This window comes from Lissotriton vulgaris, chromosome 3_2 (genome assembly GCF_964263255.1).
Source record: "Lissotriton vulgaris chromosome 3_2, aLisVul1.2, whole genome shotgun sequence".
NCBI classification, from domain to species: domain Eukaryota; kingdom Metazoa; phylum Chordata; class Amphibia; order Caudata; family Salamandridae; genus Lissotriton; species Lissotriton vulgaris.
In genome coordinates this window covers 205,511,879-205,525,450 of record NC_141690.1, presented here as the reverse complement: position 1 = coordinate 205,525,450, position 13,572 = coordinate 205,511,879, and the positions used below count along the sequence as shown (strand labels likewise).

General features: G+C 45.6%; 1 protein-coding gene across 2 annotated transcripts in view; it reads right to left on the bottom strand.

Annotated features, from left to right (window-relative positions):
- Positions 1–942: 942 nt before the first annotated feature.
- Positions 943–13,572, bottom strand: part of SLBP (stem-loop histone mRNA binding protein) — a 52,489-nt gene continuing 39,859 nt past the window's right edge. For both annotated transcript variants that reach the window (XM_086964229.1, XM_086964231.1), the window contains exon 8: positions 943–2,304. In XM_086964229.1, the coding sequence (XP_086820355.1) occupies positions 2,188–2,304 (117 nt within the window). In that variant the 3' untranslated portion in view covers positions 943–2,187. The remainder of the gene's footprint in view (positions 2,305–13,572) is intronic.

Here is a 13,572-nt window from a genome sequence, read left to right as displayed (position 1 = left end):
TAGTTTAATCGGTTCCTGTCATGGGCACTGGGCCCAGTTGCACAAGCAGAGTACATTTTTTTTCCTTTTTAATTCAGATGTGTGGTAACACTGGGTTGCAGGCAATGTGTGACTGCAGATGGAGGACGTCCCTCACAGAACTGTACGGAAAATATCTACAGCCAAGGTTTGAGGTTTGCAAGGGCTGCTAGGCAAGAAGCAGTCCTGAGATCTACATGCGGAACACCACCCTGGACTTCCCCCAAGTTTGTAGTTTTCAGGAATGTCTTGGTTTGGTAGGTTTCCTAGGGTGGTGGCAGATTCTAGGTCCATAAATGCACAAACATCAGCATTGCAAAAAAGTTTTGATTTGAAGTGGGAAAAATGATGTTATCACACTGTGTTTAAGGGACTTTACTATCAGAAGCACTAGCCCCACCCAAACAAGTGCGGTAACACTTTAATCAAGAGGCACGTAGAAACAGATTAGTAGAAAATTTGCCATTAACTATTAAATCTTAAAGCTTTGTTTTTTTAAAGTTTGAGTGGAAAGGAGTATACTTGAGTGGAAAGGAGTATACACCCAGAAGAGGATGAGATCAAGACTGGTTTCATTTTGGTTTACTTTCTGAAGAGGAGCCAAAGCACACAAAGAAATATACTTAGGAGACTGCAGGACAATCTGGGCTAAGACTCAAAGGCAATTTGGTAAAGTAGTTGCATAAATGTCAAATAGAAGGATTAAAAAAATGCAACACAAACAGAAGAAACTTTCCTGTATCATCACAGTGAGACACGCTGAACCAGGTGCATTTCCAAGCTGAAGTCTGAAACAAATTAAGGAGATAAGGACCTCCCATCCATCAAAGGGACCAATGCTTGAAAAACTACACCTACAAGTAGCCCACTGGCATTCCATTAAGAAAACTCCATTAGGATGCCAAACGTTAAAAAGACAACACATTTAAGAGACAACATTAAGTATTAGTTTTATTTATCAACATTGTCTCATACAGATGAAGTGGAAACAAATATGAAAATAAGCTTTACAAATTTCATTTCAAGTCTGTACAATGCTACATACAATTTTACATTAAGAGCATAAGTGAATAACTTCCACATGCAGGTTGTTTTTTAGGCGAGATGCTGCTTATGATTGGTTGCTTGCAATCGGCACAATAAGGCTGCAAATTCATGTTGGTGCAAACAGGCTAAATACCAACTTTGAAAAAATTCCAGTTACTGCTTGAATAGACCTAAATGGACACTGCAGGCAGTTTTACAACTATAGCAAAACTGCACACTCCTGTTTAAATGTTAAAAAGAAATGTAAGTGCATGAATGCTCCCATTTGTCTTCCACCTGTTCACATTTCCAAGAGTAGAAATGGCCGTTAACCAGAGAAGAAGCATTTGCTTACAATGTTAAGAATGCACAACCAATTTAACTGTGCTAGGATGTGACCACATTACAACCAAATTTGTAAAAGCACCAACATAGCACAATGATAAAGTAATAAATGAGGCATGTTTTAACCTCAACGTATAAAAATGTAGCCTGCAGTAGCTCCACTGACCCATGGCTCAACCCAGTGCAACTCAAACCTTTAACAAATAATTTTAAGAAACAATATTAATTGTAAGGAGTAGCACTTTTAACTTCCATTGTTCCTTGTTTACACGTCGAATGTAGGTATGCAGGGGTACTACAATGGTGGCACATTTCTGCCACTGGTAGAATAGCAAATGCAGATTAAAGTGTTTAGGGCACTATGTAACTGCATGGTATACCCACTGCGCTGTCAAACAAATTACAACAATTACTAGAGTGGGTCACTGCAAAACATGCAAAAACAAGAGAATACAAAAAGAAAGTTTCAAAATTGGACAGTTGGCCTGTCTGATGAAAAGATATTAGGAATAATTACAGCATTGTTCAACACTTTCATAAGAATTCAAATGTACTTGCTGAAAATGTTCTTATAGCATGTGCTTCTCAAATGCTCGGCTAAGGGCTGAATGTTTCTCCGGGTTTGTTCGCTGCTGGATGAAGTTTCCTACCAATATAAAACCTATAAAAAGCACACTTAAAAATAATGTACACTGCTGTTTAGACAGAAGGTTCTTCGTCGAATCAAACTGGGATCCTTTTACACGGGACAGTATTGGCTTTGATTGGAACAGTCCATCCACCCATCTTGAATTAAGATTAGCTTAGCCATTTTGAATTTTCAACAGTCTCTTGCAAACATGTATCCAGTTCAAACTCTGCTCCATCTTGACAGTCGATACGCCGAACCTTTGTAGGAGTTCCAGAATAAGCATCCTAAGAAGTACAAGGTAACAGTTTTATAACAAATCGGTGGCAAAAAAACACAAAAAAAAAAAACTCATACATGTTCAGTGGCTGCAGTATTTAACCTTAGCTTTCAGAAGAGGTGTTGTTGAAATTTGAGATTCTCCTGGACTACATTAGCCTTTGGAGCATCTTGACTAATAAAGTATTGTAAGAGGCCAAATCCAAGAAGTAGGGTAAATTTATATTAAACTTGAGGAATAAAGCAGGTATAAGGAAATGTAAAGAATAGAATACATTGCGTTGTTGCCAGGACATAGAAGTCCAATCAAGAGGAAAATATGTGAAAAATATAAGACATACATGGTGACAAACAACTAAAACATGTGTGTTAACCTAGAAATTAGAGTATACTGGAACCAACCATAAAATGTATTTCAAAGAGAATATACAGCATAGATTGGCACAGGAAAACATTTGTAGGCTAAGAGCTTATGGAAATATAAAACATAAATACTGTATTTTCCGGCGTACAAGACTACTTTTTAACCCTTTAAAATGTTCTTGAAAGTCGGGGGTAGTCTTATACCCCGGGTGTCAAATCAAACACCGCTCCACCTCAGTGCAGACTTTGGACATTGTTATGTTAAAAGGATTTTTACCACGCACGGTCACCAGTCGGTTTCATGGCACTCATAGACAAGGCAGTGAGGTGTATTCGTAGGCTAGCTGGAAGAGATGGGTTTTGAGAAGTTTGCGAAAGTGGGTGTAATCGGGGCAGAGTCGTATAGTAGAGGGAAGGGAGTTCCAGGTTGAGGGGGCAAGAAAGGAAAAACAGGAGCCACCATGTTTTTTCCTGTTTGAATCTGGGGACGATTAAAAGATTGTGAGCAGAAGACCGAAGATTCGTCAGGGGAATGCGACGCTTGAGGCTGAGGGAAGTGAAGGCTGGGGCAAGGGCAAGGAGTGACTTAAAAACAGTAAAACAGTACAGCCCAGTTTGAAAATGCATCGAGAGGCAACCGGGAGCCAATGCAGTCTCCTCAGCAGGGGCGAGGCATGTTGGTGCTTAGGCTGTTGAAAGACCAGTCTGGCTGCCTGATTTTGCACCAGCTGAAGCCGATTAAGATGGTAGGCAGGGATCCCCACATACAGGGAGTTGGCATAGTCAATACAGGAGGTGACAAGGGCCATGATGACAAGTGTAAGCCTCTGTAGTGAGGAACCTTCGGATTTTACAGATTCTGCGCAGATGGTAGAAGCAAGCAGAAGTGACGGCGTTAATTTGAGGTCTCATGGATAAGTCACTAGAGATGATAACGCCAAGGCTCCTCACAGTATTGACGGGACAGGGTGAGGGGCCAAGAGATTGGGGCCAAAAACTGGAGCTCCAGGGGTTGGAGGACCATCCTGTCAATACCAACTCAGTCTTGCTGGGATTGAGCTTCAGCTGGCTAAAATGCATCCACTCAGATGGCAAGCATAGTGGATTGGAATTTGGTACAGGAAGAAGGAGAGGAGTCTATGGGGAAGATGGTAACGGGGGTGTGACGGAGGGAAGCTAAGAGGGGTTGCATATAGATTAAATAAGAGGGGCAAAAGAGCAGAACCCTGGGGACACCACAGGAGAGTGAGGAGTAGGGGGCAGAGAAGGTGGATAGATGAACCGATTGGGAGCGCTGGAGCAAGAAGGAACTGATCCATGTTAAGGCCATGACATTGGAGCTGAAATCCTGCACCCTCAGCAAACATCAGAGCCTGCGCTTCAACAGGAGTTACCCTACCATAGATTCTAACACCCTAATACACCAAGTCTGAGGTTTATGCATCCTATTCCTTAATTCAGTTGTAGCCTGCTTTTCTAATTATTTTATTTCCCAGTGAAGCAGCAGGGGAGTTTAAGCTCACAGGATGCGGCACAACACAGTCGATCATGAATGATGGTAAGGGGGAAATTCGTGCATCAGCAACAGCCAATAAGTGCTGTACAGAAAACAAAGGCAGGCAACAGCCAATAAGTGCTGTACAGAAAACAAAGGCAGGTATTTAGTAGAACAAATTAATAGCTTATGTAGATTCAGTGTGGGAAAATAAATACCGGTAGGCTGATATTTTCCACTTTATGGCTGAACTTAATATAAGTGTTGGCAAAGGAAGCAGGCCGGAGTATGAGTAGCTTGGTGAAATGCTATACTCAAATTGACTGTACCCACCCGTCTTTTGCTGAAGGTCATATTTTCTGCATGGGTGGTCTGCCTAATTAACTGGATGTATGTGCTTGGAGTCTGTCCTTTTAACAGTGCGATCCATGTGAGACATTCTCTGATTTAAGCTGCTATGTTGGGCAAGAATCACTAATAAGCCCAAAATAAATTCTCAAAATGGCTATGCAGGACTGAATTAGAAGAGGGGTAGTCTTACACGGCGAGTATAGCACAAAACCTACATTTTATCAAGAAAAGTAGGGGGGGTCGTCTTGTACACCCAGTCGTCTTATACGCTGGAAAATATTGTAAATACATCAAAATCCCCAAAAAACATTTACTAAAGGGTTTCAAGCAGGGATACACTGCTGGACAAGCAGAGATCTACTTCATTCTAGGCAACTAGAATATGCTCAAAAATCCATGCAAACAAACATCGAATCTGATCTACACAATTCAGTACACTAGGAGGGAACTACAATAATAAATATGAATTATTTATGCCTCGAACAAGACTGGTTCAGTGCACCGCTCAAGCATTGGCAGCCTGGTTTGCCTGCACTTTGCCTATGTCGGAGGATGCCGGTTCGGCCCAGAGGACTCCTACTTGCAGTCTTGTTTGCTTTACGTCCTCCGACGTTCCACTTCCACCTGTGCCCCCACTTTGTGCCCATATTTGCTTATATTTTACAAGTGTGCAGGTTTACTTTATTTTGTAAAGATTTGGGGCTTTGCCAAGTGACTCGCTTGCAGTCCATACCCTGCTGCCCCTCCTCCACCCTCACCCACCCACCCCCTCCAGCTCCTGTCCTTCATAATGCCGGTCCTCTCGCTAGCCCCTTCCAGGACTACAAATGGATTCAGCACCACTGCCATGCCAAAAAGGCAAGCCAGTGTGCACTTGAACCGCTCCCAGATCCCTCGCGCTCCTGCAGATATACCGGCCATGAACTCCTAGGGTTAGACTCTGGGCACCAAAGAGGCAGCTGTTCACCCCTGCACAATGAACAACCAAAGGACCTTTCACTTGCTGACACTGCCACTTCACCTACAACATAACCCACAAAGAATCCCACGCCACTCCCAGCCAGAAGATCATGAACATCCCAGAACCGCTCCAATGCATTCTGTTCAACGCCTGCTCCCTCTGTAAGCACGCCACAGAAATCTGGCACATCACCACCCTCAACTGACGTTGAACGCATCAGCTTCATAGACAGATACGAAGGCAACAATAAGAGACCCTTGCCCACAGAACCCTTCTGGCCGCCAAACAACTTTCTGTGATGCCATCTCAAACCCCATCACCCCCCCTCCTCGGCCATCAACTCCACTCACTACTACTTACTCCGCGACCTCAAGCTGCACAGACTATCCCAACTCCATCACCTTCCTGGAGAACCTGAACAACATTGGCCTCACCCAGCTGGTTAGCAAACCCATGCACAAGGCCAGACACACACTGGAACCCATTTATACTTCCAACGACAGAATCCAATTCAGCCACACCACAGAACTCACCTGGACTGACTAGGCTATTGTACACTTCACCATTAGGGACTCTCTGCACACCATCACTAAGCCTCGCATCTCTTCCCACCATAGCTAGAGCAAGGTCACCGAAGTTAAATCAACTCGAACCCTCACCAGCCAACCGACCCAATACCTCAGCAGACCTCGACCAGGTCGTCCAGAACTTCTCCGCCAGGATCATTGACTGGGCCGACAGTCACCCCTCTGACACCTGCGAAAGCCAGCCAAACCTCAAAACAAGCCTGTTGGTACACCACAGAGCTCAGGACTACCACACACAGCTGCTACCTACTGGAGACGTGATGACGCACTACAAAAAACCCCAACAAAGTCACACAAAACAGCTTGCTGCATTTATCACCATAACATCAAGTAAGCTAAGAAAGCAGCCATCACCACCTGGATCAACACAGCGGCCAACCACACTAGGAACTCTACAAAATAGTCCAGGAATTTGCCAACCCACAGCCAAAGAACATGGTCCACCCCTCCCAAAAACTTTGCGACAACCTCGCAGACTACTTCCACAGCAAGACTGCCAACAGATACAACTTCAACCACTTTTACCCACCAACCAATCACCATTTTGTCTCCACTCACCACCCAGATCATCATAGCCATCATGTCTTCCACAAACTCCAGGACTCCCACAGCAGTATCCTCAACCCATCCATCAACACAGCAACCTTCCCGGGCAGATGGTAACACAAATCAGAAAACTCTTAAACACTATGCCAACCTCTGTTCTCTCAAAAAATGTCTGATACCTCAGCTTTCTCTAGTACTTTAGCCAGGTAGGGGAGCAATCAACCAATACATCACTGGATTCCTGGAACAAGACCCACCTACAGGATTTATTTTTTTATTTTATTTATTTTCAAAGTTTTATATAGCGCGAACAAGATCTTTGCAGATAGAGTGCTTTACAGAGAGGAGGGGTAAGGGAAACAAGAGGGTGATTAAGCAGACTTTTGTTACAATAATGACAATAGGTAATACGTGAGTAACAAAATAAGATCGCAATTAGATAAAAGCATAATACATGTAGATAATCAAATAAACAGCTAATACAGAGTTGGTGTAAGGTCTTAGATCGGACCAAAATAGAGTTCAGGTGAATTTAGCCGTTAGTATGGCTTTTACTTCTTTCTTAAAAAAATGCAGTGGAGGGGAGGAGCTACGCGGGCATCCAAGATGGTCGCGTGAGCAGGGAGCTCCCGAGACCCGCGCCGCCCTCTTGCATCTATCCTTTCAATATCCTGATTATTTCTACGGGCTTTTGAAGTTCTACTCCTGCTGATCCTGGTACACTTTCCAGGGCAGAGATCGGACTTCGGGAACCATTTTTACACCGTCATTTACTTTCTGGCCTACCCCGGACGGGACCGGGGTCTCTGCTGCTCTGGCTGGCTGAGACGCAATTCAACAGCGGTCACTGGACATCTACTCCACCGGTGCCATTGTCACTTTCACTTTCCCTTCTACCTCCTCATGGACTGTCCTGGACGTGCTCCTCATTCCGGACATAGCCATGGTATCACTGGCTACGATTTCGGACAGAATTACTGTTTCGGCGACCTAAAGATCACTGCCATTCACACCAGGTCCAGAGAGGCCCTTCGGGGCGCGGCTTCCAATATGGCGACTAAACCTGAAATGGAGAAGCGCAAGACAAAGGTGCCGAGTCGTGGGGGTTCAGTTCAGTCCAACGTTATGGACCGCTATACACAGCCGAAAGGCTCCCCCAGTGCTGCTGGCCGTAGTCTTGAGGACCCGAAGACTAACCTGGCAGCGACATCGGAGGTCTCCCTCCAGGATCTCATGCACACCATCGCTGGGATCAAGACTGATATGGGACTCCAATATGAGGCCATTGTCTCGATCGACACGGTGGCGGTTGATGTTACCCTCATAAGAGCGGACTTGGCCAAGACCAATGAGAGGGTCAAAGCCTTGAACCTTAAGGCCTCCAGTCTTGTCACTGATATGGCGGACGCACAGTCGGAGATCGGCAACCTGCGGTCATCACATGATCTGATGGCTAGACCAGGGCTCGACAAATCTGAAAAATTGTACTAGTCCTGCAGGTCTGGTAACTTGGAAAATCCCCTCGACCCAAGTGCAACCTACTTGACCTCAGTCTCTGAAATCGGAGCAAAAGTGACAATTTAACAAGATTTAAAGGCATCTTTATTGCTTAGCCCCTTTGTGAGCAATAAAAATGCCTTTAAATCTTGTTATATTGTCACTTTTGCTCCGTTTTCCAAGACAGAGGACAAAAGTTAGTTTGTCTTCCTACTCGCCAGAAAGGGCGAGTAGGACCTAAAAATAGCTCGCCCTCATCCATTCTCCCTCGCAAATGCGAGCGGGCGAGTGGATTTGTCGAGCCCTGTAGACGTCTGGAAGAGTACGAAAATAGGGCCCGACGTAACATCCGCCTAGTCGGGGTACCTGAGAACAGTGGTGACACTAGCGTTGACCTTCTAGTGGAGGACTTAATTGTGTCTCACCTTGCTCCCAAAGGCCTCAGTAAGTTTTTTGCGGTCGAGCGTGCGTACCGCTTCCCGGGTGGAGAGACCAAGCCGGGGGCTCCCGCGAGGCCTATTATCGCTAGGCTTTCCCACTTTCAGGATAGGGACGCCAGGCCTCTCGGAGACATGGCCCACTGAAATATGAGAACAGTTCCATCTCTATCTATACTGATATCACTCCTCAAGTGCAACGGCAGCGGATGGGATTCCAGGGAGTGAAACGTCGATTGCGGGACTTGGGACTCAAGTATGCGATGCGGTTTCCAGATCGACTTCGCATTGAGTATCTAGAACGCTTTTTTTTTTTTTTTTTTTTTTTAAATCGGCCGGACACTGTTGGCGACTGGTTGGACTCGCTGCCTAAGATGGATACTGGAGTGGAGGCCCCGGCGACGCAGAGGGAGGTGCATCGGCACAGGAATGACATTATGGTTCTTGATGTCTGGTTTTGGGTCGCATTTACCGGCTGAGTTTTGCTTCTATTCCTTAATATTGCTTTAGGCCCGAGGGTGGTGCGGGGTGGGACTGTCTCTCCTCCTCCTCCGGGGTTCTTTGTGTAGAGTTTTATGAAGGGGCGACAGGCACACTGCAGTTTGGGGTGGCTTCTTAGTCAGCAGGGGTGCAGGGTGGGGGATGTTGTAACGGGTTGTTGGTTGGGGGTGGTTATTGTTTTTGTGTATGTTCTTTTCACATGGTATAATCTTTCGCGATTATCCTTTTGTTCTTGGGTTTCGAGGGGGGGGGGCTCGGGGGAGGTGCTGGGACGGGGGGGGGGTGATTTGAAACTGTTGTCTTGGAACGTTAATGTCTGGGAGACCAGATTAAACGTGGTGTTGTACTTCAATTTATTAGAAGTCATTCCCCTGATTTAGTCCTGCTACAGGAGACCCATTTGATAGGGAACGCTTGTAAGGCGCAATACACGTTCCACTCTGGAGCCCACGGCAGCCTCTCGAGGATGGACTATTTTCTGATGTTGGCTGCCCATACTCCCTTTGTGTGTGGGGTTCGTCATCTTCCCAGGGGCATTTCTGATCATTCCCCCTTGATGCTTGAGGTTTCGGTGGGAGCAGGATTCCCCCTATTCATCCTTGGCATTTTAGGAACCCCAAGCTCCGTTCTGAACTTCTCAAAGCTATGGACTTATTTCAATGAAAATGAGGGGTCCGTCTCTTCGCCTATTTCCTTGTGGGAGGCCTTCAAGACTGTAGTACGGGGTTCTGCACGGTCCTTCATTGCTGCTGCTAAGAAGGCCAAGACTGAAACCTTGTTGCTCCTAGAGGCCGAGATTACCTCGCTCGAGAGCGACTTGGGTGGTGACGATACCCCTGCTATCTTGCACTCCCTAGCGCTGAAACAGGCTGACTATAGGGCCCTGGTGACCAATGCTGCTAAGGTTCTGCACAGGAATCAACTGGGCAGACTATGATGTGGGAGATAAGGCTAGTAAGCTACTCGCATGGTTGGATAAGTCTGAGAGACTGAGTCGTGTGGTGCCAGTGATCACCCGTGTGACTGGGGAATGAGTGTCTGACCCAGGTGAGATTGTTGAATGCTTTGTGGACCATTTTCAGACGGTGTATCGATCGGTGAGTGATAGAGACGAGTCTGACTCCCGCTTGCTTTTGCGTGATATTGCGCTGCCCTGTGTGTCGGACGAGGATAGGTCCGCTTTGGATGCGCCTTTAACGGTAGATGAGGTCGCTATCGCTATACGATCCCTTTGTTCGGGTAAGGCTATGGGGCCGAATGGTTTACCCATTGAGCTCTACAAGCTCGGACCTGATAAGATGGCGACCCATTTGCGCAATATGTTCATGGACGCCTTAGAGGCTGGTCTCCTCTCCCTTGATCAGCGTTTGGCTACTACAGCTTTTAGCGGTCTCCAGGTGAAAGCCTCTTGTGAACTATCCCCAAAACTTGTAGTGGACTTCTAGCCCACCCATAGCTTACTATTGGTTGTCCGTCACTCATTTGCTTGCTTCTTGTTTAAGGCTTGCCTTCCTCTTGCGTACAACATCTTGTTTGATTGGGTGACTTATTTTTTTACCGCTCACATTTAAGGAACTACTTTTCTATCGGGACTATAAGAGTGCATGTGTTTGCTAGCTCTCCCCGCGTGTGCTGCTCATTTCTACCTCACCCCATAATTAGCTGTGCTACTACCTGCCCTAGCCTGATTTTCCATTTTCTATTGAACACCAAATGTCTGCTACTCTCCCACCCACCAACTGTTACTCCTTTGTTGTTTTCTCACCCCTTGCATTCCCCAAAATACTATTTTTTATTTAACTGAAAGACCTGGCAGCTCCCATCTGCTACCAGGCTACTCCACTTTTACAAATCTGCATCTGCAAAAGTGAAAATTCATTCTTGGGCCACTATTGAGGAATACGCACAGGTTTCGGGCTACAAACTCAATAGGGACAAATTGGAATGTAAACACAACTAAGGCAGTACTAGAAACTCCGGGTTGGCATGGCAAAAAGGAGATCTGAAATACCTTGGGCTACACTTCAGAGAGATCTCAAAACAATCAACCACAATCCTAAACAAAGTGAAAGAAACTTGGAACGTGGTCACCAAAGTTTGTCAGCTGGTGGGACAGAGTGGAAACAATAAAAATGATGATAGCACCCATGATTAATTACCTGCTCAGCATGCTCCCGCAAATACCTACAGAAGACTACCACAAACAACTAGATACCCTGATAAACAAATTCCTATGGAAGGACAAAAGACCCAGAATAAGTCTACAGAAACTAAAGTTGAGCAAAAGCTTAGGGAGGTGCCAACCTCACCAACTTCAAAACATTCCAGACGGCATGCCTAGCCAAACAAGGGATACACTGGCTTTCGCCACGATAATACACACCGGCATGGCTAACGCTATAAAGAGCAATCCTAAAAGGTCTAGACCCATTAGCCCTACTCACAGCCAATAGACACCCCGAAGACAACAATATCACACTCAAAAACACCAAGAACGCCTTTCTTGAAGTGGACAAAAGAATGGAGAATAGCATAAACCCAAGATGGGAATCCATTTGGTTCAACACAAAAATAGAGTACAAAGACAAGACACAACATGAACCCCTGGTACGAACGGGGCATCTCGACCCCCAACCAACTAGAAAAACTTAGCACTCCACTCACATTTATCTATAGCTTTCTAAAAATAAGGGCGGCGCTCACCAGGGCAGATCTTAAAAGTACCATCAATTCTGCAGTATTCGGCTAACCTAAACAAAGTTGGCCACCAAACGTCGCACCTATACAAAGCTGCTATGCCCAGTATCGACAAAACTGAACGCCAAGACACTAGAATACTGGGAAAGCCACCACAATAGGTGCTTCAGCGAGGGGGGAAAAATTCACCTGTGGACCTCAGTAAGCACAAACAAAGTCACCCCAATCCTATCACAGACGAAATACTGGCTCCTCCACAAAGCATACTGGGCCCCGGCCAGACTAGCAGCCGTCAGACTACGGGACAACGATCTATGCTGGAACTGCCACAAACAAAAAGGAGACCTAGCTCACCTAATCTTTCACTGCCCCAAAGTCAAAACATTATCGAACAAAATAAGATTTCATAAATAGCATAATGGGGTACTCACTGCAACCAGACTTTCTAGGGGTAGTCGCTGCCTTCATGACTCCAGAAATTCAATCTAAGAACGCTAGCAAGCTAATAGACCTACTCACAGCAGCAGTCAAAACTATCCTGGCAAACTGGAAAGACACAGGGAAAGCATCCTTCAAAAGCTGGTTCAATTGGATCACCTTCCTAAGAGGGGCAGACAACATATCAAAAAAAAAAAAAGACACCCAACTATACCAGGAAGTGCGAGATGTGGCACACCCTGGACAACTATCTGGCCTCACACAAACCACCATAGGCAAATTACAGGGCTCGGGGCTCTCACTCACTCCCCACAGTCTGCGAACTCCAGTAGGATGGCACCCAACAATAAGCGCCATCCATCCTGTCCTCAACTCTTTCCTTACTTTACTCTTCCTCCTTTCGAGGGCAATATATAACATGGCCAAGTGCTAGTACGCTTAGCCCACGACAAGGTCTAACGATCGCATTAACAAGCCTGACCGTGACGCCAACTGTCAACAATATTGCCATCTCCATATCTGAACTGTACTTACAAAACTCTAATAAATTCTTTTGAAATAAAATAAAATTCATTCTTGGATAAGAAATAATAAAATTGCACCAACAATACTCCATTATTGTGGCATTATGCATACCATCGCCCACTGAATAACAGCCACATGTGTATGGTGGCAACACCTTTTGTCACAAGCACTTTAAGCAAAACACCTATGCTGCACAGCATTGACAAAGCCAATAGGTCACCAAGGATAAACCCATTGCCTTTGCCCGTTTCTAGGTTTCGCATTAACTGTTATTGAAAGCTCATTCCAGACGGACAGAAAATTAAAGGCAAAATAGATACTGCAGCACTGTAATCGGTGCACATGGTCTGACACACTTTGACATGCCATTTTCAGATATTCACCAATGCGGCTGTGCTTCAGGGCAACTTTTTCTTTTTTTGCCAAACATGCACCTGTCAACTGCTGGTAATCTGCAGCTGGTCTGCCTACAACCAGCAGCAGACTGGGTAACAAACAAACAAAAAAACTTGAGTCTTTGAGCGAAGACAGATGCCACTGACTGGGAGCCACTCAAGCCCAGCTCATACCTACTAATCCCAATGATACTGGTCCACCACAAACGTAGCATCTATTGGTGCAGGCACTGTAATGGTGTATGGACAATGAATATAGGCACTATTATTGGTTCCTGTTGCACCAAACTTGATGACCAGACCAAACTAGGCATGGGCCCTTGGTCAGGGCTGACATCTTTTCACACGGATCAGCTTATCGGATTGGCCTATGTCCCAAATGCTGGTGCTTGGGGCCAGCCACTGTGCGAATTCTGGGGTGTGCATTTACCCGCATCAGCTGGTCCAAATATACTTGGAAGGCAGAGATCACCGCACACATGG